Raw genomic sequence first — 26,832 nt, 5'->3', positions numbered from 1 at the left:
ACCTAACTTACACTACAGTATATAGGTCACACACACATTCATGCATGAAGACCGTCAGGCTGCGTATGTACAGTAAATGGTTGTTAGTGTCCTTTGAGAATCTTCTTTCTCCTCCCCTAGTCACATTGTGTCCTACTTCACAGCTTCATCTGCCTTTGCACATCATTCCATCCAGAAATGATGGCAACACTGAACGTCCCACTGATCTGATAATTCGCTGTATTCAAGCACTTGTAACTGAAGTTAGATTAGTCACCTCTGGGTAATAAACTCAAATAAAGTAGATGATATAACTGGCTGATGAAGAGCTTCCACAGCTCACACAAGAGCTCACATAACCACTAAATTAAGATACTAATAATGTGTGACACTGCTGCTCACTTCTTCGCTTCTCTCATGCATTAACCTGCGTTTATCAGCCACTAACACCGAGGTCGTCACTGCAGACTCACATCCTTCCACGGCAGCACAGTCAGATGTGACAGACAGATATTCATGTGCTGAATCTGAAGGTTTGATCTGAATAACTCTCTGTGGGCAGAGCGGCTGTGAATTAAATTCAGTATGCAGTACATGCAGGAAACAGACTGTTGATGCTCACAACTGCAAACATCTGCATCTCCAACTGTCACCCGACACCATCTGTACGCACATAACCACATTTATATTTTTCCCACAAGGTTTTGTCTGGAATTATTTGACTTTATCGTGCTGGTGCCTGTGGATATCAAATAATTCTGACCACGTGGGATCAATGTGGAATTGATTCAGGTGTGGGTGAAGCAAATTATGGACAATGTACAGTCCTGGAATAACACACTATGGGGCCCCATGTCCCAGTGTGTAGACTATTATATACATACAATAGTATGTACTGTATATAAAAGGTCTAATTTCAATGATTATTGTTCTGTTGATCAACTAAATGTCTGAACACTGAGGCATCCATTAATTTAATGCACAGCAACATCCTGTCCTCTCTGCTCCTGAAGCTGAGAGGACGACAGGAGGACAAACAGCCAGAAGCTCAGTAAATTAATACCTTTCAGGAACATGAGATGTACACAGGAAGACTGCAGCATAGTTTGTTTTCAGATGTGAAGAAGCTGGAGAGTTTTCCTGTCGGCAGAGGACGTCGTGTGAAGTCAGATAAAGATTGTTAAGAAAGTCACTTTATCAAGTGAATCAGTGGAGAGCTCCTTTAAGGCCTTTTCAATGTTTCTCACATACTAAAACTTATTTATTGTATTTATAGAGTAACCGCTGCAAACTAACTGACACAAAGTGACAGAGGGGGGGCCTGGGTCCCTATAGACCAGGTCCGTTGCCCAGTTGGTCGTTGATATATTCAAATATAAAAACATGATGTAATGTAACAGTGGATTTGTGTGGCTGAACATCATCTGAAGACAGTAAGCAGGAGAAAGTGTGGAGGCCACAGAGCTTATGGAGTTCAGACCACATGTGCAATCTGTCACTCACACACACAGTCAGCCAGTAGCTGGAGGAGCGGGCGGGGCTGCAAGTTAGTTTAAGGTGGAGCAGTGAGGGATTGATGGAAGTAAGGAGTGAGGAGTAGGGGTGGGGGTGGGGTGCCCACCTTTGCAGCAGGCTGACCCCATGGTGGCCAATAGGGCAACCAGAAGTAAACGTGTCCCATCCCAAAATCCACAGTAGAGTGAACAAACCTGTGTGAAGACGAGGGGACGATTCCCCACCGACTAGCTGAGCACGTTCTGCTTATCCTGGCTCATATCTGGAGCCTTGTAAAGCTATCGTTGGATGGAGGTGGTGGTGTTTGTTGCGGTGCAGATGTTGACAGTGGGGGGGGCTTTTTGGGGGTAATCCTGCAGCGCTGTGATGATTCACCGGGTTGCTGCTGTGTGGCGGGTGGCATGGACTAGACAGGGAAACTATTGCAGGATTACATCTTTAGATTAGATTTCTCTCTCTCTCCCTCTCTCTCTCCATTCTTTCCCTCCAACCTCATCTTTCTCTGTGCTCCTTTATATATTTATTTATTTGTTCATCTTTTTTCTCATTTTCTCTAAGGCCCTGTAATCCTCATGCTATCTCTGCTCTTCACAATCGACTCTACAGGCCCAGGCCAGTTTCTCAGTAATTCTCTGTGTTCATTCCGGGGGACAGCGACATTTTCTCTTTTCACTCTCCATGTATTAAACCATCGACACAACCTGCAAACACTGACACGGCAGTTTAAACAGGCCAAAGAAAAGTGAGTGATTTTAAGTGTTTAATGCTTTATGGCTGTTTGAATTGCATGGAAACTGAAAAACGCCGTCCTATCAGGTGTTAAATCGGAGCCGAGTCTGTTGCCATCACCAATCTGCTGCTCCAGAACTTAATAAGTGAGTAACTGAGGCAACTAAGCAACGAAGGTAAAAAATAGCGTTATGAAAAAAAAAAAAAAAACATGGAAATTGATCAAAAAATTGCTCTTTTTTCATTTTTGTATGTTCGTGACAAATCTTTCTCGTCTTCTCACCTCCCTCTCGTTCCCTCGCACACACAGATGCCGAGTGAAATAACTCTCATACTGTATATACACCATCTCGCTATTTAATGTAATCTTCAACTAAAAGGACTCTAACAAGCTGCAACCAAAGGTGTGATTGTAACTGTATTAGAGGTTCCACCTGCTTGATTTCTCACCTAATATCAACAATGTTCACATTGTCTGAATGTAACAAACTGAACAAACCTATAAAACCCTGTTCCCATCTTTGTGCCTCTGTGAATTTGGCTCAGTTGACTTGACACGTTTTGCAAGAGTTGTGACACCTGGGTCAGTACCGTACAGTTTGGACCCAAACGTCATCACTCAGACCCATTTACCTCACTGTGACTTTTCTACTGCATGTCACCAGCTCAGCTGCTCTTGAAAACCCTGCTGCCGACTACTGACTGCTCAGAGAAGCTTCACTACTGTAACTGCAGTCGTATTTTCCAAACTCTGCAGATTTTTTTCAGCAGTTCTTCATCTTTTTACCTTCAGTCTCTTCTGAAACTAACTGTTCTGAGGAAGAAGAACAACATTCCTTCAGGATCCTCCGTGTTCCCGTGTGTGTTGGCAGTTTCACAGCAGGTTTGTGCAGCATCTCTATGACAAGCAGGTACTCTGAGGGGGTACTACTGTATTTGTAGTGAAAATCTAAGTGGGTGGAGTCAAGATGAGTTGGTACCATGTGGTGGAAACATGCTACGAGTTTAGCGAATTCCACTAATGCTGAATCAACTCAATACAATTTAAATATTGCTGAAAAGCTGCCTAGTTTCCAAGTACTTAATCTATACTAACACACTCAAATATAGTTAAAAAAGCTTGATATGGATAAAAAAAACTACAGAAATCAACAGAAGAATCAATAAATCCATCAACAGATTCATTTGAATTCAAACACCATTAATACACCAATCAAAAGCTCTCACTGGTCGAGGTATTGATCACCTCTCCTGGTCTAACCGGCCGAGATCATCCTGCTGTAAACATCAACTTTTATCCTCTTGGCACAGCGCTCATAATCCCACACAGGGGGATTATACTGGGAGGTCATTTAGTGGGATCAAACCATGGAGGGATTTGAAATGTATCCTGGGGAGGATTCAGGAATACGTGCTGGGTGGCAGCAGGATAACAGGTGATAGATGGATGAAAGAGAGGAAAGGACAATCTACTGCTTTGCTACTCACCTATATCTGTCTCTTTGTGGTTCTTGATGAGTTCAGCGAGCTCAAAGTTTCCAGCGATGATGGCAACCTGGACACAGAAACAGGCAGAGACAAGAGAGTGAAACAGAAACATTGGAACAGCAGGACATCACAATATGTTCAGAACACTAGTTTTATGAAAATACACCTGACACATCACTACACTCTAACAGCTCATCCTTCTGCATGTCTTGCTACAGTATATATGTAAACACATCTTTTACCAGAGAAAACTGGTTCCATGGAAACCTAAAGAAAACTGCACTGGCTGAGCTTTACACAGCTCATGTCATGACCCAAAATGTTGGTTTGTTAACAAGGAATCTTTAAAAACACACATTCTCTGAACTCGTCTTGCCAAATTAAAGTGATTCTGATGTACTGGACACAAAGTAGTGAGTTTCTGTGTGTCCACCAGGTGGCAGTAGAGAGGTTTCCTCTGAAGTGGGCTGTTCGACACCGTCGGTGACCCAGATCACGCTGTTGTCATGTTGCTGCTTACAGTCGCTCCTGCAGGCGCAGAGCTCGTGGAGTGTTACAGGGTTTACAGTACACACACACACACACACACACACACACACACACACACACACACACACACACACACACACACACACACACACACACACACACACACACACACACAACCTCAAGGGAAACTGAGCAACATTACATAAGCCTCATGCCTGCTCTGACTCCTGGAGAACAAATCTCTCCAGGAGGAAGAGAAAGCGGTGGAAGCTGAGTGATGGAGCCCGTGTGTTATTAAAGCCGAGTTTGGCTGGAGTAGTAATATTTTGCTCCCTCCCTCCACAGTTGACCTTTTCCACATATAAATAAAAACACAGCATTTCTGAGAAGAGGCACTTGGGAGTCTCTAATGGAGAGGTTTTCCACTAGTTCACATCCTCTTGAATTTTTCAACATACTGCATTAATATACAACTTGCTTCAGATTTTCCCCCAGAAAATAAATGCTGGCTTTGAACTTCTGTACAGTGTGAGTCAATAAATGCAGTTCTGTGCTTCTTCAAGCTACTGTGGCAAATGTGATGTTTCCTGTGCAGGAGACGGAGGAGGGGACGTATCCTTCATGGTGAATTGGCTGGATCTCCCACTCGTTTTCAGGATCTCCCATAGTACATGCTGCAGTGTGTGACAAATCTATGACAGGCTATTCTCCCAGAGGAAGCTTGATCCCAGAACAGGCTCAGTGGAAAGGACCGAGTACCACGTGAGGAAGACGTGACAGATGAAGTCGTCAATCCCACAGCGTCCTAAGACTGATGCTGAACTAATTGTTGTCTGATGCAAACTGACAGTTTTTCTTTGAACAGTATCAGCGGTGCACTGAAGAATGCCTTCGTATTACCAAGTGAAATTAGAGAAGAAACTCCAGACGTCCCCATTAATCACATCATGGAGCATGTGAATGATCTGATGATGGTGAGATGTCACAGAGACGTCACTGCCCCACCCTCACACATGTTTAATGGTAATTAAAAGAAGTCCGTTCACACTAGGGACTGGTTTTACTGCTTATATTAACACTGTACTCATAAAGACTGAAGACTAAAAAAGAGGAGCAGCCATAGGACCAGACACACTGAAGAGTCAAGATCAGCCAGATGATCCTTAAGCAGTTAAATTAAAGATAAGTGACATCAGTAATTAACCCTCAGGCAAGAAAACAGTGCTGCATTAATGCAACTGTCCACAGTTGTTTTGTCAGGGTTTGATTGGCTCACCGACTACAGTCTGACACTGGTACAAAGACATTATTTTCGTTGTGTAGACAAAATTGCATATTTTCATAATGAAACTCAACTTTCAGCAGACATTCATGTGGCACATTAAACTCCACAGCTCCAGTTTGTTATCCAGGTTTTCTAGTAAAACAAATGCGGGAGTGATTTTTACAGAAAGAATTATTTCTAAAATAAGGAATAATGCTGCTTTAAATCAACAGCAGTTCACACAACGACTCTGTTGAAGCAGCGCAGCCTTCACAGGTGATGATGTACCTATACACACTGGTATGTCAAGGACCACTTATACATATGATGGTCCAGTTTGCGTCAATAGAGTGACGCAAATCTGTGCACTGAAGCCGGGGCCCGACTTCCACCATCTGCCTTTGAACTATTTGACATAACTGATTCTGTTCTCTGCCAAAATAAAGAATATTTTTACTATAACAACATCTAAACATCATGAAACGTCATGCAGGAAAGAATTTTCCTCCATTTACAGAAAGCAGTGAGCTCCAGATGAAGCCACTTGCAGCCACAGCGCTGTTGGAGTTCGCTGAAGCGTAGACGTTTGGGTGAAGGATTTTAATCACGCATTCCAGCAGCAGTTCATGCTCATCACCCAATCCCATTAAATCATTTGACTTCTGAACGCCTCTCTGCACCGACTTCACACTGGCCTAGTTGTAGTTTACCTTTAAATAATGTTGCTGAGAGGAAACTAGAGCGGAAGAAGCTAAAAGGGAGATGTTTTAATAAAAGTTGATTTAAACTAGAGGTTGAAAAGAGCTGCACAAGATGCTTAGTTGATGAGGTCTGATTAGAAACCAGGTAACTTATAAGAAAACACAGTCACAATTTATCCCTCATTATCATTCCACCGCCCACCATCACCACTACTGCCATCACCACCATCACCGCCCCCACATTGATTCTTTTCCTGTTCTCCCCTGGTTGTCATGGAGACAAATGGTTGTGTATAACACAGAAGTAAGTGGGAGGGGGATGGGAAGGAGGTGGAGCAGCGTTGTGAGCCACTTGCAGTCGAGTGGAACATCAGCAGAGGTAACAAGTCTGCCAGATCAAAACCAAGAGCGGGGATGAGGATGCAGGAGGCAGAAAATCAGTCCAGAATCAATGAAGAACAAAAGTCCGGGACAGGAAGGAGAAAAGACCCGGGCGTCTTAGCACCAGCAAGATTTTAATTGCAACATCCAGCTCAGGTGTTGAGTTACAACTTCTACAAGCAGAAAGTTGCTCCAGTACTGAAGGACTGGGACATGTCTTCATTATTCCCTCTGAGCATGTTTGGGTGAATTCATGTGAACCTAAGGGACATTTTGCTCATAAAGTTTTCAGGAGGGGTCAATAAACCCAATATTAATTCAATTCAGAAGGTTTTACTTCATAATTAGACATATCCTGAACTTTCTCTACAGATTTTTAAGCTCATGAATAAAAGTATACTTGAAAAAAGCAGAATCAGCCCCTTCACCAGCTGATGGTGCTGACGCAATCAGAATAGTTTATTAGTGGATGTCTAATTATATTAGAAACTGTCAGCATATGTCAACCACATACTATAACTATTAAAAAACAATATGAACTAAAGTTGTTTAATCTTTACAATTTTCAACATTTGCTTTTCGTCAGGGACAAACCAGCCGGTCAACAGCAGCTCTGGCCTCCTATAATCAGCACCTACATGAACTAATACATTCAGCTGTTCACTGGGAGCAAAGCTGAGTCAAGTAAAAAATATATTTACTACAACTATCTGCTATTGCTTTAAAAAACTGAATGTTCTGATGATACATGCAGTATTACAGTACATGACATGAGAGCAGTGACTGCAATTCACTGCACGTGTCTGAATAATAAGAGAGAAAATAAAGCAGATGGAAACATCATGTCTGACTTACTGTGTGCCAAGGGCAGAAGAACGAGGGAACGTGTGGGGGTAAAGAGGGCAGGACAGAAAGTGGGGAAGAACAAAGTGGAAATAGACGAGATAATGAGGAACAGAGAGCGAAGTTAGATTAGAAGAATGGCATCGGTGAACGTGCAGACGCACGTCTGAAGAGCGTGGAGGTGAAACTGGAGCGAAAGGAGGAAAGCTAAATGAAATGAGGTATTGTAGAGGAAGAAAGGACACGGGTCAGATTGGAGAGATGCAAACTCAGTGTGAGGAGACAAAAGAGCAAAGAAGAGTCGAATAAGTGGAGAGGATTGTCTGAGGGGATTGTTAAATAAAGAAATTCCCCTTTTATCTATTAGAAAGCTCTCTATCCAGAGAACGGAGCACTCAGAGAGGATGATGGGAGTTTTCAGTGCTTCGGCTCTGCTCAAATTCGTTTTCTTTTGTTCTATGCAACAATAGTTATCAGGCTAAACCACTGCACACACACACACACACACACACACACACACACACACACACACACACACAGTCAGACACTGAACTGACACATGATATTATCAAATGGCATGGCCGCACACCCACACAGTGTCCTAATTAAGAGCACACGCAGCAGCACAACACAAGCGTGCCTTGTTCAGCTGTGGCAATCACTGCTTATTAACATTTGCACTTTCCAATTGTTAATTTGGCTCCTAATGATGGTGTTTCCAAGCAGTTCCCTCTGTTGAATTGACAAGTGTGCAGAGTGCCCACTCTCTGTAGAGATGGTTCGACTAATGCTTGAGGAGCACAGTGTAAATAAAAAGGAATTCCTCATCAGCACTCGTTTCAGGAGAAAACCTAAAGACCTACTGTTAATATCCTGTGCAGCAGTATGCTCCCACCTGCATCTTTAGCATAGATGAAGGTAAATATCAAAATGTTCCTATACTAGTGGACAGAAGTGTACAGTTACATCTTTTCTGATTTACAATTACACATTGATCCTCTCTGCTACTTCAGAGATTACTCAGTTGAACCATATGTTTTGCATTTGTCCAACTAAAAAAAATAATTTTCCCAGTTTTGGGTGGAAGACCTGGACTGGCCTGCTCGCAGCCCAAACCCTGACCACATGGGACAAGTCTGGGATAAAGTGAAGCACTGACTGACTGTGTGACTTTATCCGCCAATCGCTGTGCTGAGTGAACAGAAGAAAATCCCTGCAGACTGAAAGCAAGAGTCACAAGTAGCTGTGGTTTATCTGCATTTTTTGTGGCCAGACAAAAATCCTGACAAACTTGGACAGTTTTAATAAGTGTTTGATAGTTAGTGAATCCTGGTTTTACATGGTTTGGTAATTAAATCATTACCTTTCATGCACCAATTCTATGTCCACTTCAGTGATTTCCTACATTTCCCAGAATGCTGGGCGCTGAGAAAACAGGCACAAACTTGTTGGATTCAGCTCCTGGCTCCATGTGTAGGTGGAGAGTGCAACAGTGATAAAGATAGTAAGAGCAAGAGAGCGAGTTTCTCCACTCGAAAACAAGTGAGAGTCCACAGCATGTCTAGTGGCTGCTTGTTGTTCTGCTATTGAGGCTTCTGTCAGGAGAGGAACTGCTGTTTGTCTCCAACAACAGATTTCTGCCTGTATGTTAGTTGAAAGCTGGTACAAACTGTTGGCTGCAGATAATAACTAGTTCTTTAATTCAAGAGATGAACACTAAGCTCTGAAAGTGATGAAAAACTATTCAGCTTTTGAGGAGATGTTGTGTTTTTATATGGAAAAATAGTTTTACCAGGGCCTTCATTGTACTGCCCAGGATCTTGTCATCAATATTACTTTACTATTATAAGAGAAGATTTGTACATGTTGTAAGAATTAATAAACGCAATCACTGTGATTAAAAGTACGAAAGTACATGTACGAAACGTAACTCATTTTACTGAGCATCCATGTACAAAGGCATCTGCATCTGTTCTGTTTCTCCACTGTACAATTTTGTCTCCAGGTTGTGATCAAGGTCTATGGTGTATTCAAACAGATGATGCATGTGAGAAACCGAATGTGCCACTGGGAGTTTTCCCGTGGTTAATGTGACGTGTAGACAAACAGGCCTGTTGATGCTGCGAACGCAGAGGGATCATCAAGGTGTAGGAAGAACGGCCCCGACCAACCCAATATGCACAAGCACACATGAATCAAACAGTGGATTATATTTCAGTGCATCAGCAGTAAGTGAACATAACAGATGTGCTGCCTGACCAATCAGAAACCTGATCTTCTATACAGACATGTCAATAACCATGTTTGCAATGTTACACATGGTATTTCAAATGTGACCTTAACCTTAGACATAAAACTGGGATAAAAGAGAAAACGTAGACCTGTTACGTTTAGAATTTGTCACCTGTCAGCGCAGTTGAACATCAACTGAGCTGTTGACTTCATACTTTTCTTTCATTCCATACTGTTAGTAATTCTCACTGGATGAATATTCTCAGTGTGAGGTTCTTATTACAAACTGCAAAAGAGCAGATTATTGATTCTGGAACCTGCAAATGAAAGTGAAGCATCACGTGGAGAGAAATGAAGCTGCATACGAACAGCAACATGGCAGCGAAATCTAAATCTAGGCCACAGCTGCAAACTTTGCACCGTAGTTCAACGCTCAGTCTCTGACTAAGACACTGATGTGATCTCCTACCGACCTGGGCTCACTCCCTTTGTGAAGCGCTCCAGCTAATGAAGCGCTCCACTGGAGTGGCTGTAGAGGACTCGAGGACCCCGTGGGACTGCCTTTCATAAATGCCTGCCTGAATAATGCTCTTTTGTAACTCAGGCGTAGGTTATGAGTCAAAAATTGCAGCTTTGCAGACCATAACTCTGCTGGGTTTTCCCCCCAGATGCCTGTGCTGCTGAAGCATACACACATCAAACATTACAAACACAAACATACCAGTACAGATGCACATGCACACTGGTGACACCAGCTCACATAATTATGCACAAACACTCAAACTGTAGCACTTTCTGTACAATTATGGATCATTTTTAGATGCACTAAAGTAAAATAATTGATCCTTTCATGGATTATAGGAGCATTTTTATATTGGTTTAACTTTCTACACTCCAACTAGTGTCATACAAACAAGATTCAGTGCCAATGATTTTCATATTAATTAATTAAAAACTCTTTCTGCTTTAATTAAAACCTTTTCTGAACAGGTGGAATAAACTCAAAATGCAGTTCCAGTCGTGTTTCCTGCATTATTCAAAGTTGAGGTTTTTGTAATACTACAGTGTTTTGAATGTGTAAAGACATACGCTCAAGGAGAAGAAGCAAAATGACTAAACAGACGCTGTCGAAGTTTGCCGCTCGCTCTCAGTTTTCCTCCAAATACAGTTTGAATAAAACAAATCTAATCTTGGCCAGAAAGACATTTGCAATCCCTGGTTTCAACTGACCTTGACCATTTTGCACTGTTGCCATGGTAACAAATGAGATGAAGAAAATGTGCAGCTACTATAAATGTTTCTCTGAAGCTGAAATTGATCTACTATGATCACTTACATACAAATGGTAGTGAAGATGAGTGGTGTTGTGCTTTTTTAACTCTACCTGAAATGGACTCTGGCTGTTGTAGTTCTTCACTTCTTTGTCAGCTCCACGAACAAGCAGCACTCTGGCACAATTATCCTGGAGATGAAAGAGAGAAATTATTTAAATTAAGCAGAGATAATGTCTCAAACAACACTGAAATCCTTTAATTCTCCTACTTTGTTCAGGAGAGAGGATGATTAGCTTCCACTGACATGAGCAGAATTCTCCCAAAGCAAAAGAAAAAGTCAGAAGAGCAGGAACCGGTCAGTGTGGTTGAACATCTACACACCACTGACACAGAAATATGAGGAAAAACAACAGAACAACTACCTATGTCAGGAATGGAGCTCCACTGGCTGTTAAGTGTGTATCTATTCCTCCACTCAAAGAGAAAGAGGGAGTGAGAATGAGAGAGGTAGAGAGAGATGGAGGGAGAGAGAGAGAGAGAGAGAGAGAGAAGAACAGAGAAATGGAGAGTGCTGAGGGGTTTGAATCTACTGCACAAATCGCCCACAAAGTGCTCAACCACGCATGTACTGCGCACACACACGAATATAAATACTTTTTTTAGATCCACAATAAGCTATTGAGAGTTGAAAAATGCTGCGAGTCTCACGCAGATACTGATACACAACCATAATGTGTACCGTGTTGTCGGCATTACAAACAACTCAGCGATTAGACATTTAACATCTTATTTTAAGAGACGCATGAGTGTGTTATTTTTACTCATGGACATTTCCATCTGGAGTGTAGCAATCCCACGACATGTTTCTCTCTCTCTCTCTTTATATATTGTGCTTTGAAAGGGAAGCTTTGAAAATGTGTGACATATTACAGCACTGTGAATTAAAACATGGGCAGCATAGTTGGAAGAGGAGAACAAAAAGAGGTGAGAGACAAAGTGAGCAAATGTGAGAAAGGTCAAATCTCTAATGTCCACGGTGCTGAGGATAATCCAGGGTGCAGCAGCCTGGAGAGCGGGGAAACTTCCAATGGATTTTTCTTGTGCATTTCATGTTGTATTAGTGACTGCAGGTCAGTACACAGCACAGTTCTGATGTGGATCTTTTGCTTTTGTAGTTTTTATGCAACACTCTGCACTGTGTTCAGAAAACTATTAGGAGGAGTAAGAACATACAGAACAATCCCAGAATAATCCAGGTTGAATCCACTCTTCTCACTGTTTTACCATTTTACCAACTCGCCTTCTCAGGGTCCACGTGGTTTTATCTTTTATAATCATTCGGTTTTCAGGGTTAATGCTGGTCATATTTACTCCAAACCAACAATGACCTGATCCTGTGTGAATATCGAAACCTCATATGGTCCTCAACAGTGACACCTTCTTTACGTTTGCACTTCCTGAAAGTAAAATGCATCAAGGACAAGCAGGAAGTGACAGCTGCAGTAAAGACCTGGCAGATTATCACCAGGGAAGGAAATTAGGCATCTGCTGATGTTCATGTCCTAAAACTAACATTTAATAAGTGATCATGTTTTTTCCATCAGAGCCAAAATGACAAAAATGTTACTGTCCAAATATAAATGGACCTCAGAGCGCCACTGCTGTCCTACATCTACTGAAGAGACATCAGTGAGATGTACTGTTATAGTGGCTGACATGCTCCTTCATCAGTTTACTTTGATTCACTTCCACACTCACTGTCCTGCTGCCACAAACACTCACAGCTAAAAATAGTTCCCAACAAATGTACTACTGAACTGTTCGACAGTGCCAGGCTTCTTAGTTAATTACTGAGTCTTTTGATAATGTATACTATATCCTGTATGTGGGAGCCATTTTTAAAGGTTTAAATGTTCACTTGGAGCCAATGAGCTGGTCATAAAGCATTTATGAAGCCTCCTCCTTTAAGAATATATTACATTTTAAAATGAGCCTTTACCAACTTCATGCACCGACACCAAAGCAAAAGCTGAATTTCACACTTCCAACCTTCTCCACAACGCTCTAAATATCCAATAAATGGTGGAAGATGGTGTTAAGGCAATGTCAAAAAGGTCAAAAGCGTATGGCTCCTTTGAAATAGAAGCAGAATTATGTTTCTTAAGTGGAACTAAATGCTCGCTTTGATTCAAATACACCAGTGGGCTGCTTCTGATTCGGAGCTGCAGTTCTCCACTCATGGCCTTGCTCCAAGGGCTGTGTGATAAATGGTCTCAGATGACTGACTGTACAAACAAGGGTTAGAGGCCACGGCTGACCTTTAGCTGGAGTGTATACTCACAGTTTTACAGTAAAGTGGTGTTTGAAATGGTTCATCTGTTCTGTGTGCATCCAGTTAAAGGATAAAATCAGAGTTTATGTAATTTTTTATCAAAATATTCCACAAGACCAAAACCAACAAACGTCTGTCCAGTTTCTGAGCCTCGTATTGTTTTCACACTTCGCACTCTTCACAGATCCAAGACTGAAGAAAATATTAACAGTGGGAAGGAAATTCATCTTAAATCTTTAAAGCAACAAATAAATTCTAAATGTGTGAGGAAATAAAGTAATGAAAACAAAAACACCGGTAAGTAACGGAATAAAAGGACAAAAGATATCACACATTTAGATTAAAGTGACATTTGAAGCTCAGAATAGGAGAAATCTTAAAAACAGATGCATCATCAAAAACTGGATTGAATAAGAACTCGACATTAGTCCCAGTGAGTCTCTGGTCTGAATTAATAAAAACTAATCAAAAGCCTTCACAGTGTACAGCTATGAATTGTTAATAGAAAGTGAAATAATTGATGTCACCTCGATGCGTACTGTGATTTACTACCTCACCTAATTCAGAGTTCTTATCAGTTCAAGAAGCTTTTATTAGTGAATCTGTGAATCAAGCACAGAAACACACATGCACACACTACTCACCTGGTTGTAAAGGGCACAGATGTGTAGAGCGCTGTTTCCCGAGGCATTCTGGGCGCCCATGTCTGCTCCATAGAAGAGCAGGTGCTCCAGGTGCTGCACGTGACCGTGACGGCAAGCCTACATAAACACACGCACACACACACACACACACACACACACACACACACACACACACACACACACACACACACACACGCGCACACACGCGCACACACACACACACACAGTAAGATAAAGTGTCTAACACTTCTACTACAGACAATAGTAGGTGCAGTAAGAGGTCTGAACCACTAGATGTCAGTGTGCTGCAAAGCAGATGAGATAAACATGAGCAGCAGCTCTACCCTCAGTTTGAACCCCGACGTCAAGAGCATGTGTGGAGCGACAGCTTAAAAAACCTGATAAGAAGTGTGCAACTGAAAATACAGCATAGCATACAATAGGAAAACAGTTGGGACACGTCCATCAGGGCAGAGTGTAAAAGACAATCAGAAACAGGAGGCTCTGATTTTATGAACCAACTTTCTCTGTAAGTGTTATTTCTGTTTGGGCTCGTGCTGACAGACATCAGCTAGTTGTTCAGCACAAGTGGGGATTATTTGAAAATGGCCAATTTACACTGAAGCTTATTTCAGAGACTAAGAGGTTTGTGGAGGGAGGACAATCACCCAAATGGCTGCTTATCAACCGAAGCAGGCTACAGTGAAAAGGATTTCATGAATTGCGTCCCAAAATTAGGCAGCTGCTGAGTCGGGTAAAACATTCTGAAAGTATTTTAATACTTTCAAGAATCTCATCCCGGCTAGTTTAGAGACAATAACATTTAAATATGAAATGAACAAGTCCAAAAACGTGGGACGATGGGTAAAATAAAAACAGTTCATATAAAGATAAAACCAATATAAAAATGTTGTAGTGTTTTTGGAGATGTAACTTACCGTGAACATAACATTTATTAGGTTTTCATATTGTGACCAATCAGGCAGTATTCATATATTAAAATACAGTTCATTTATAGCATCTGTCTCTATCTAGAATGTCAGATCGAAACAGAGAAAAAGAGCAAACCCCCACGTTTCACGAGCAAAGCAAACATGCTTGGTATTTTTCAGCCATGCAAGCAGCGTGGCTCTGGGGGAGACGGACTGAAACATCTCAACAACTTTTAGATACAACTTCCACAAAATTTAAATTTATCTACGGAAACATTTAATTCTCCGGTGACCTCTGGTGACCCCCCAACCTTCACAGTAGAACCACTGTCCCAGCAACTAGTCAGTTAACTGTCCTAACATTTGCTTCACACATTCATGCAGGATGAATTGTAGTAAGTGATAACTGCATTAACCTTCAACTATCACCGTGTCCAGTGGATTATAAACCGATGTCTGCAAAACAAAAGCCATTCCCATCATCACCAGCGTTGTATGGAACTGTAGCATGATACCGTTAGCAGTGGCAGCAGTTCACAGCATGACCTTCTATGTTGTGTAAATTTAGAAGTAGAAGGATGTGACCACTGAATTTATTGGGATTTCGCGAAAGAATAAACCTTGAACTCTGACCCTGCAGCAGCCGTTCAGCCTGTCGGCTGATTGTTATCAAGTCTGAAATGGGGCAGATTGGGGAAGGCAGAGATTTTGCAAGTTGACAGGGAGAGAGATATAAGCAATCTGATAAAGCTCTTTGCCTGAACACACACACACACACACACAAATTGTGTGGAGACGCTCACACTTTGTCACTGCTGCAGAGTGGCTCTATTTAAACAGCTTTATCTCATTCTACTTGGAAGAGCTGCCAAGACTGTCGCCCACAGCCAGGGGAGGCTGTGTGTGTCTGTGTGTGTCTGTGTGTGCTTCACTGATGCTTCCCCAGTACTGCTCCAAAAAACCAAACATGTGTGTACACCTGGAGAATCTAACGGTGTGTGTGTGTGTGTGTGTGTGTTTAGTGTACCTGGTGAACCTCATGCCAGCCGTTCTCGTCCTGGCAGCAGACAGAGGCGTGGTGGTTCAGCAGGAGCTCACAGCAGCCCGGGTCTCCTCCCACCACCACGCTGTGATACAGAGGAGTCAGACCACGGCTGTCCTTGTAGTCTGGAGAGGCTCCCAGCTCCAGCAGTGTCTGCAGAGGGACACGTGAGCGAGAGAGAGCAAGGTGGGTTAGAAAGCTTCCAGAGTCACTGTTCATTAAAAACTGTCTCATTAACTGAAGATTTCCTGTGTAACAAAAATTCTCATCATAATTGCAGTCATCATTATTTTTTAAAACAAATTCTACAAAGACTTTTAATCTGTCACAGGAGACAAACTACAACGGACTAAAATAACAATGTAAAAAAGATAAAAAACTATCACAAAAAGAAACAAAAATGTAATTACTGAAGTGCACTGTACGGTAGATTTAGAAGATTAAACTGATTTTGCTTGTTGCAGCTGCACAAAAAGTACTGACAGCAAAAGTTATGTCTCTTCTCATCTTTAGTTTTCCCTTCACTAGAACAGTGAGAAGCATCATCATCATCATCATCTTCTCTCATCTCGACGTGCTGTTCCATGACAGCGTTGAGTTCATTAAAAAAATCTGATGCTGCAAAACCTTTATCAAGCACGTTCTGGAAATTGTGAGGCTTGCATTGCTTATTCTCCTGGAGTGAACAGATGAAAAGAGCGCAGGATGAGTGTTGTGTTGTCCTTTTACCGTGAGTGTAATCTGGTTCTTTGACCTCGCAGCTTTGTGGAGAGCGGTCATGCCGTCTTTGGCCCTGAAGTCCAAGTGAGCGCCTCCATTTTTCAGCACTTTGATCAGATCCACAGCGTTGTCCAGGTGGGCAGCAAATGTCAACGGGCTCTCTAGAAAAGAAAAAAGAAAAAGCATAAGAAGATTTTTTATGAATGTAAAGCTGACAGAGAGCAGGTTTTAGAAAAGGTCCCAGCAGAACGCAGACAAACTAAGTCACATGATGCAGCTCATCACACTCCAGTTTTCTCAGTAGACATTTCTGCTACCTCACCCAAGTGCTGTGGTTTTCAAGTGTTCTAAAGTTTCTGTTTCTCTCGGTGCTGATCCTCTGTGTCCATGCAGAGAATGTGTTGCAAGTAGTTATGCAACGCCCAGTGGGACTTATTCCAGCCAATGCTATGAGAGTTATGGTCAGTTTCGTGTGAAATAAAGTAAAAACATAGCTCTAGGTCTCAATTCAAGTTCAGGTCTCACATTTGAAGGAATCATTCCATTTTATTTGGGTCAGCTCTGAAAGATGTGGATACACGCAGGGCTCAAGTCTTGGTTATATGGCCAATGCAGAACCATCATCTCTGTACAGCCGACTTATTTTTCCTTCAACTGACCTGTTCTCGTATTTATAAAAGCTACATATCTGTGTCAGCTCAAGTTTGAGTCATTTTGTCATGCTGAGTTTCCAAACATAGCTCCCAGCTGCATTATGTATTTCATAAGGAAGCATCTATTCGGAGCTTGTTTGGTGCAGTTGGCTGATATTACACTCCAACTTCTGACAGACTGCACCAGAGTTCACTCAAAGGAGGCGCCACTTTTCGCTGTGGTCAGGTGGTTGGATTTCCAGTTGTGATGATACTCATCTTCCAAAACAAGCTACAATGTGCTGCGACTAAGAGGAAGCCGTGACTGAAGCATGAAACATGTCAATAACTCAACATAGCAGTGTGTTTCTATTTGATTTTATTTTTCAGGCCTTTTTTTCAGCTCATGTTAATGTTCAGGTTGTTGTGAGCTCTTCTGTATTGTACAGCTGATAAAAGCAGGTCAATTGCCTATCAAAGCTAATTAGACTAATGAAATAAAAAAACTTTGAGGTAATTGAGACATTATTGAATATTTTAATCTAAATGAGGTCATCAAAATAAGACACTGAGAAAATTGATGTGTCCCAATTTCATTATGAAGCCTCTGAACTGAGTTTTTCTTATACTGTTTGCAGCCAGTTTATCCAGGAGCAGCCTTTCACCTGTCATCTGAAAGGCGTTTTTAGTGTTGAGACCACTATTGTACCATAATAAAGTGTTATTTTAAGAGTTATATAGCGTAATATAGTGTATGTCTGAAGATGATTGATCATTATCTGCTCATTGCTGTGTGTCTGAAATCTGTCGGCTCTAAAACCCTCCAATACATTTTCTCTGATGTATGAGTGAAAACAAACGGTCACACTAAAGCGATGTGTTAAATCCCAGCATGTTTGTAGATTTACTATTTTTGCATTAAGTTGGGAAATGATTTAGAATGACGACAGCTCTGCTGACGGTGTGTGGACACCAGCTTCAGGAAGACGGCATGTTTTTATTTTCTTTTGTTGAGCACGTGGAGACCTTCAGCCGGACAGCAGAACTCAATAGGTAGTAGGGGCCGAGTAACAGGAGGCCTAATCTGCAGAGACACCTCTCCCCCCTCGGCAATAAGACATCCATTTAACAACTGCTCTCAAAGCCCATTTAGATCAGCTCAATTCCCTTCTTAATAACCCTTTCTCCTCTCAGCTGCACCTTTATTGGCCTCAGTAGAGCAGTTTTTTCTGGCCAGTCTCTGTCCACTCTATACTGGCTGTGTTAACAGCACCTGCGCCGCTGAGATGCTCTTGACATATTCATTAAACGGTTGTACATAAACATAATTCTCAGCCTTAATACTCAGGTGAAGTCAATAGCACTTAAACCAGTGCTGGTTACCAAATGACTGTAATGAGCTGTTCAATAGGCTACACACTGTTTTAGATGACTGGGAGAGGTGCATAATTATTTTCAAATCTGTGAAGATAATCCCTTCTCTTGGCGCTGCCAGGAATACAGTCTCTCGAGGAGGGGTGATTTCTTTTGTTCTCATAAAGCAACAAGGTTTTTCTTCCTCTTCAGTGCTCTTCATAAGTCCTCACTGGCTGATTAGTGTCACCATGTGTCAGGGCAGCTGAACCTTGTATGGTTTTCAGTGCCACAGTAACACAAGCACTCCACAAGCACAGCTCTTAACCCGACTCCCTGCTAGTCCTCCCTGCAGAGTTTTGACTAAAAGCCTTGATAATTTCCTGTCAATCCTATGGATTGCTCTCTCCCATTCCCACTGAGCTGGATACTCATACCAGTATGAGTGATGAGAAGACTTTAGACAGGGAAAAACAGGCAAATTAAAGTGAGATTTCTAACATTCATCTGTTACCATCCAGTTGATAGTTGGCTTTAAAATGTTTTCCTCCTTGACTGCAGTCAGCGTGAGTTCATGGCTGTTTGAATGGATTTTAATGGCGACTCTGTTGAAGAAAGTATTAAAATGCCCAAAGAAAGAAGAAACAACTATTGCCGTAGAATTTACGTCTCTGCTGGCAAACTTGACTCTTTAGAAAGTTTCAAATACTCATATTTATGAGTGTAGGAACTGCTCTTTGTTGCAGACACGAGTCACACATTCTGAGTTATGACAGCGTTGCCTGATTCCCACTGCAGGACATAGTGATGGCATCAATTAACATGAACCTAGCCTAGTGTAGCATGAAACACCTTCTCACGTCGTTACTTATGGAACATTTGTGAGCTGTGTAGGAAACACACCGACATTAAGACACAGCTCATTACTCTGGGCACTGGCTGCGCCCGGTGAGGTTGAGTATAACACACTGAGCCACTAACTCAGTTTACTCAGCATGCAGTAGGTTTACTGGAAACACACATGGTGATCTCTGGGATGCTTGGTCCACAGCTCACATGTTTACACCTGGAAGATACTTAACAGCCTCCACTTCAGTAGCTCGTACCTCTTTGAACTTTTGCACAGTGGTGGTATTTAGTCGGCCGTTTTCAGTGTTAAATCCCCACTGCAGCACCATTAACAGGCTGATGACTCCCTTTGTGTTGTCTTGAAGGGTCGCTCACCTCTAGAATCAACCACTAGAACTGATCTTTTAACCAAAGATTTGACGCTAATTGCATTTCCTGTAAACCTACTTGGGTGAAGCTCAACACAGCCTGTGCAGGATGCAGACAGTGGACACATTCTGAATACAGTCTTTACAGCTGAAGGACATGTTTTGGAACTGTGCCTGGTCAAACCACCTGTCACGGTGCTTACTGATGACTAAAGAGTGCAACCCTAGAGAAATTGGTGAGTAGCTGAGCCTTTCTCTACTTTTAACTTTAGTTTTTCCAAAAGGCCTCTGCTGCAATTGCAGATACCCTGGTCTGAAAAGAACACACATGCAGGCTTACACGTATATGCAAACCTTTTGATGTGCAATTCTTTTTCCTAAATCCAAAGTCTTGACTTGTTGATAATACTTGGTATTTGTGCTTGTGTACAGGATGCAACCTTACCACCAGTCTCACTGTCGTGGTAGTTGGGGTCGAAGCCTCTCTCCAACATCTTGGACACTTTGTCCACCTGATTATGCTGGATGAGGTCCATAACCTTCCTCAGATTTGCCTGCAGAACCACACAAGAGAAAGAGTTATTACAGTGAGAAGAAAAGAGCAAATGGTGGTGGGTGTGAGAGAGAAAACGGCATCCAGGTTCAGAGCTGCATCAAGACTAAAATAGAAGTTGAGAGAGAGAAAGGTGTAAAGGTCCAAACACAACTGAGGGTGAAAAGTGGAAGTGTTTAGGAAGAAAGTGTAAAACTGAGGGAGAATTGCTGTTAAAGACCAATGAATACGAAGGTAAAACAAAAAGCTAGTGAAACCAGGAAGCACAGGAGGCGAGATGACAAGATTCAGTGTGGCGATTCTTTCTGTTCTGCTCCTGTCTGCTTTCTTTCCAGGCCTCGTGATAAAAATAGATAAGAGAGCAGCTCCCTGAAGGAGAGGAGAAAATGAGGAAAGAAGGATGAGATAGCTGAAGAAGAAAAAGACAATGGGCTGCAATAAAAGAATGGATTGGGAAGAAAAGCATACAAATAAATGAGGAGGAGAGAAAAGACAGGAGGTGGGAATAGACTACAACATTAAGGATGTTAAGGATAATCATCATCATCTTCATCATCATCAAATCAAGTGTAGCTTTAAACAACTGGTGAAACCACAAGAAAACAACTCCTAAAGATTTCATACCTGATAGATCAGCGTTTTATTTGACTGCTCTGCATTTGTTAAGGCAAACAGAGAGTAAAGGAGGTGAACGTGGAAGATGCACAACAATCACAAAAGAGACCTGAGTTCCATTAAGTTTTTCTCTGTTAATCCAGAACCACCTTTTTCCAATGTGAACATAATGTTTATTAACGCTGCAGTCAGACGAACTTGATACTGGACACAAACATCGTCGAGCAACCATTTATTTTTACAACCACACTATTATTAAACTGTATTAACTAAATAATTCATTAATTGTATTTTAGCAGTTTAATAATGTGTTTTGCAGCTCTAAGTGCAATGATTTTATGATGGTGACAATCTGTTGAATTCAAAACATAATCCGAACTGACTGATTTAAACCAAACGAGTTCGACCACAGACAGAGAGCTGATGGTGAGACATCAACCGTGATGAGTCAGTGCAGTTCAATATCTGGAAATGTCAGGAGTTCATGTTCATGGCCCCGTGTTTTCATGCAGTGCTTTATTTAATGTAACTGATATGTCCCCTGTGTGTGTGTCTGTGGGCCTGGTGAATCAGAGTCTGGAGGACGGTGCCCTCTCCTTCTCCCCCCTCCACCCTCTGTCTCTCTCTGCTGAAGCAGGTTGGGAGCCTGGCAGCTGATTGGGTCTCAGTGTGAGTTTCAGCCAACCGCAGAGGAGCAGACTGCACGGCAAACAGGATTAGGTCCAAACAGTTGGGTCAGCCCAAAAAAAAGGCAGGAAACGGCTCCATAAGAAAAGACTGTCTATTAAATAAGAGAGTGTGTGTGTGTGTGTGTGTGTGTGTGTGTGTGTGTGTGTTCATGTTTCTGCTTCTTATTTATAAAATCCATTTTTCTTCACTCTCCGTCCTTTCTAGTCGCTTCCAGTCTCCTCTTTCCTGCATTTGGATGTAGAACTAGAGCAGCTGTCAGACAGTTTCCTGGTGTGCAGCTAACCGAGAGCTGCCAGAGACACTTATGCTTTGGCTGCACTACAGGATTACAGTAGCTGTGGGACAGCAGCCCGGAGTCAGCCTTCACAACCATAAAGAGGCTAAAAACCTTCAATTTACTGTAGAGATTTACTTCAATTCATGTGGGAGGGACAGAGAGCGAGCGAGGGAGGGGTCTACTGTTGGGCTGACAGAGGTAAAAAAAGAGATTCCTTCTGAGCAGCATACAACCGTACAGCTTCTCCTCAGCCATCACAGAGGAAGAGAAAGGCACTAAATAAGCCCAAGTGACAGGTAAGCTCCATTATACGCTGGCTGTGTTCTTCCCCCTCCTTCAACTGTCACACACTTCAGGCTGCCAAGAATTAAACCAAACATCTACAAACACTCTTACACAAATCAGCCGGTGAAGCTGCTAAAACGATAATGCAATCTGTGAGAGCTCTTCCTCCCTTTCCAAACGTTGTCCTTCTACTGTGGCAGCACCTTTGGTGTGAGGTGGTACTGTGACATCTTTTTTCAGGAATTTCTTTGTTTGGTTGCTCCTGCTAAGCTCGATTACAAGTTTGTCTCTCAACTGGCAACGTTTCCCACAATATCAAACCAGATCGGAGGAATGCTGGAGTCCAGAACTGACTGATGACAAAAGACACATGCCTTCATACAGATTCTTTTATGCGCCGTTTGAAAATAGAAAATCAGCTCCATCCATCCACTTTGTACATACTTTTCAATACAGGATCTTTTTGATTTCCATTCAACATCACTGTGCTGTGTAAAATCTTGATAATTTGATGCACACAGAAAACGAAGCATGCTGTTTGTGTGATTGCCAAAATTAAGTTGGAATAAACATGTCTACGTGATGTGCTGTTGATTGCCACATTTACATAACCAGGTTGTGCTTACAGTCATACAGTATCTGGCATTTGTGATAGTGCGATTAATCATTTGCAGTCTCAGCTTGGGAGCCACTATGGTTTTTGGAACCTCAAACACAGGCTACAAAAACATTTTATGTAATTCATTGTTAGAGTTTCTTACCTTTGTGTGAAGTTTGGCAATTTGTTTCTCATCCACGTTGGGTTGCCTGTAGACTCTGCTCTTATAGCGGAACTGTGGAGTGAAAGACAAATTCTTATAAAAAATCCAATCAAATCAAAGGTCCAGAAGAAAACAGTGGGTTGAGAAAGGCTTTTGTTAAATCCCTCTTCCAATAACAGTAGACTGACAGTGGAAACCCTTTCACTCAGAACTCATCATAACTTATTTACTTTACACCTGTGGTTAAATCTTGACAAACAACTGTTTCTCCAGACAGAAAATCACCAGAGACGTGTCCTCTTTATGAAAAGCACAATTAATTATTTCCACAGCGTCTTTGCTGGCAGGCTGTAAGAATTGTGAACATTGCATCGTGTCTTTCCTCTCATTTGTCAGGGTTTTGAATTTCAAGTGCATGATTTCAGTTGCGACTTCCTTTAATAGCTCCTAGGAGTTTACTGGACACTATAACTGCATCCAGCTGAACTGTAGCAGTGATCAAGTCAGGAACAAACCCTGATAAGAAAACGACACACTGAGAAAAGGTAATGTTGTCCCATTACACAAATGAAGCCATTTCTAAGCAATAACAGCCAATAATTTCAGAAAAGACATTTCATTTCCAAAAATAGGCACAATCTGACTTAAGTAAATGCTCCTTCCCAGGAAATCATTACAACAAAATCAAATTTACGGAGGTGCCGTTCATTAAAGAGTTGCTGATGTTGGCTACTTAAACAAGAGGCGGCCTCTTAAAATCAGACACAAAAAAGATTTTATCAAATTTTATCATCAAAAATCTAATTTTACAAAACGACCTGTTAACCTTGAAAATGACAAAATAAACCTCAGCAAAGGAAGCGGCTCAGTCTCTTTAAGAGTTTTAGAAACTCCCAACAGTGTCTGATGAAGTTTCTGTAACGATATTACATTTTCATCAGCTCTAATTCCATCCCTGCACATTTAAGCTTCACTCTAATTGGTTTCACCTCCAAACACGGGACGCCCTTGCTGATTGGTTGAGGGTACTCCCGAAGGAGGCGTTCTTCGTCCAGGAACTTGCCGTCCCTCCCGTTGCTCGCTGGTTGGAAAAGTCCATAGTTAAGCACATCTTTCAGGCTCTGGTTCAGGGTACACAGGATCCGCTGCTTGGCAACCCAGACTGTTGCATCCGGGTTGAACCGCATGCATTTCTGAAGAGTGTGAGAAGGAAAAAGAGACAAATTGATTAGAAAGTGATGAGTGAAAGGATGGTTGGCAGCCTTAGCAACACAAATGAAATATTCATCTATGAAATAATGACCACAGCAATGTGAGCTTATCAACTTGTGGCAAAAATTTCACGTGTGGTCTGGAACTCAAACTTTTGATTGACGGATGCAAATAGGTTGAGACATAAGACTGATGAGAGGATCAGAATAGAATCACAGAACAATGGTGTCCAATCAAAATAGTACAGACACATTGGAATTGGTGCTGTATAACCCAAACCTTGTCCCAGTTACTACAAATAAACCATGGGTTCCAAGCACCACTGCCAAGCTTTTTTATTGTTGTATTGTTTCAGAGCTACATGCTAAACAGGGCCACTTTGCTTGTAGAGGATGTAATTGACACGACCCTCTGGCCTCTGGTCTCCCCCAGGCCCAGCTTCCCTGAATTGAAGAAACGTACAATGCAGGATTTCTGGCCACGTCTGAATCGGAGAAGATTATGGGAGCTGTGCGGTGGCATTCACAAAGTGCCTGTGAGTGTTTACAGCTGGATGTGCTGCTCAGCCGGTGATAGCAGCCCTGCGTCTGTGATAAAGGCTGAAGGGATGAGCAGTCTGTGAACTCTGCCTGCCTATAATCCCCTCGCCCAGCGTGGAGTGGGCAGAGAACGAGGAAGAGGGGTAGAAAGATGAAGGGTTGAAGGTATACAGAAACAGATGTCTGGCATCTGTCAGGGGCTGTTTGGACTGATAGGCTCCATTCCTTCTGCTGGGTTATTATGGTGGCTAATCTCCAGCCACTCCCCTTATTGCTGCCTCCTCTGTCCTCAACAGGACGTTAACTTAAACAGTTTATATGAAGCATCCAGGGAGCTGAGGATCATTTGATTGTCAGAGCAGATGCAATGATGGTGCATAATAAGTGTGGCTTTGTCCCAGCTGTGACAAAATAAAAGGTGCAACCAGTTACAAAATAAGAGCATGTACATTCCTGTCTATGTCAGTGTCCTCGCTGCCTTTTCCGGTGGTTATCTAGACAACTTGAATGACGCAGTTTTTACTGAAAAGACGTTTCTGGCATTTTTCATCCTGGCTATAGTTCTCATAATAGTGGCCATTCAGAATAATAGGTGATAATAACTTTGCACTCCACTTCTTAAAGCAGAGTACTTTTTGATATGGAAATGACGTCAATCATTTCCAGCTATCTGAATGCAAACGAAACTAAACTGAGGTCCTCGGGTTATCTATCGTCTATAAAGATAATTCTGAATGCTTGACGTTCTGCTAATGATGGAAAACAGCTGGATAAGAAAATCGCTATGATGGAGTCAGCGAGTGCAAAGATGCACAGCGCAAATCTCCACAGTGCTCAGAATAAGATTCAGGCTGAAAAATAGCAGAAATTCCTGTTAAGGTGCTTCAGACAGTGAATGCATCATCTCAATTTCCTGCCAGTCTTGGCAGCGGTGACCAGGAGAGGTAGGACAGCCACCACTCTTGAACACAGCTATTTGTTGCTGGCATCTGACGCTGGTTAAATGTTTGCTGAAATGACTCAGCAAACAGTTTGACTATGGCAACCACAGTAACAGTCGCAGCTTTCCAGCATTCACAGAACCTCCACGGTGCAAGCATTCAAAGCAACAGCCTTTGGAAAACTAGTCTGTCTCGTCTAACCTCAAGTCTGCCATTGTGTCCAATCTCGGAACGATTAGCAAAATCAGCTCAGATCAAGATGGTGTCTCCATCTGGATGTGAGAACTGTGAACTGGCATCAAATGAGATGGAAGATGGATGAATCTGATTTGAAGATTGTGGAGGACTTAAAGTAGACAAACAGGGAAAAATTACATTTCTCATCTCCCTGCATCTTTACATTTCACATTTGCCTCATTTTTCTGACAGGTAGATGAGAAGATCAGCACCACTCTTACATTAGTGTTCTACTGAACCTTTATTTGAACCTTTTCAGTGTCACTAGTTTGTGACAAGAAACTTGTAAGTACACTATGAAAAGACAACAACAACAAAATATGAATGATTAAATAAGACGAAAAGAAGAAAAGCACAATGGCTGGAATACTACACCATAGTTTCCAATGGCCTGAAATTCGGTATGTGATACTAAATTGCTTCTTGATTTCGTTGTGATTTTATGCAACGCTCTGGCTGCTGTTCAACAGGATTAACTGAACGTAACTGTCACGTGACACATAACTGTCTTTTGTACATACAGTATGTATTTGTGAAATGGTAAAACTAATGTGATCTTTAGTGCAGTTTTGGATTTCTCCTACTTCAAGTCTTCACAACAAGCTAAACTTACACCCTCCAACTCCAGCTCCACGCTCAAGACACAGCACTGATCAAGTACTGAGATTAAATCATGGAGCTATAGGAGGAGATAAAAGTACCAGCAGACTGAGCTCGTTCTAATACATCAAATATTGTGACTGTAAAAGCTTAGTTTTGTGGCACATCAGAGGTGCAGTTGGCCGTCAGGCTCACATGCACGTGCTGTGTGTCTGCATGAGCTTCAATTATTCAAGTGAGTTTGATTTCCAAGTGGACTGTGTGACTCAATCATGTGATCAAGTGGCACCACTGAGTGCTCAGTGGTGAATGTGAAATCAGAAGCTTTAGTGCACACATGTGAGAGAGCTTATGA

The 26,832-nt window shown here is 42.0% G+C and overlaps 1 protein-coding gene across 4 annotated transcripts in view; it reads right to left on the bottom strand.

The window, feature by feature from the left end:
- shank2b (SH3 and multiple ankyrin repeat domains 2b) overlaps positions 1 to 26,832 on the bottom strand; it is a 153,528-nt gene that overhangs the window by 79,221 nt on the left and 47,475 nt on the right. For all 4 annotated transcript variants that reach the window (XM_026377669.1, XM_026377666.1, XM_026377667.1 and 1 more), the window contains exons 3-10: positions 23,938 to 24,141; positions 22,949 to 23,020; positions 20,213 to 20,321; positions 16,575 to 16,726; positions 15,831 to 15,998; positions 13,872 to 13,988; positions 11,006 to 11,083; positions 3,712 to 3,778 (exon numbers count right to left, since the gene is read on the bottom strand). In XM_026377669.1, coding sequence (XP_026233454.1) covers positions 3,712 to 3,778; positions 11,006 to 11,083; positions 13,872 to 13,988; positions 15,831 to 15,998; positions 16,575 to 16,726; positions 20,213 to 20,321; positions 22,949 to 23,020; positions 23,938 to 24,141 — 967 coding nt within the window. The remainder of the gene's footprint in view (positions 1 to 3,711; positions 3,779 to 11,005; positions 11,084 to 13,871; positions 13,989 to 15,830; positions 15,999 to 16,574; positions 16,727 to 20,212; positions 20,322 to 22,948; positions 23,021 to 23,937; positions 24,142 to 26,832) is intronic.

The sequence above is a fragment of the Anabas testudineus genome, chromosome 3, assembly GCF_900324465.2.
Source record: "Anabas testudineus chromosome 3, fAnaTes1.2, whole genome shotgun sequence".
NCBI lineage: Eukaryota > Metazoa > Chordata > Actinopteri > Anabantiformes > Anabantidae > Anabas > Anabas testudineus.
Note: the sequence above shows the minus strand (reverse complement) of the source record. Positions and strands in the feature narration are given on the sequence as shown.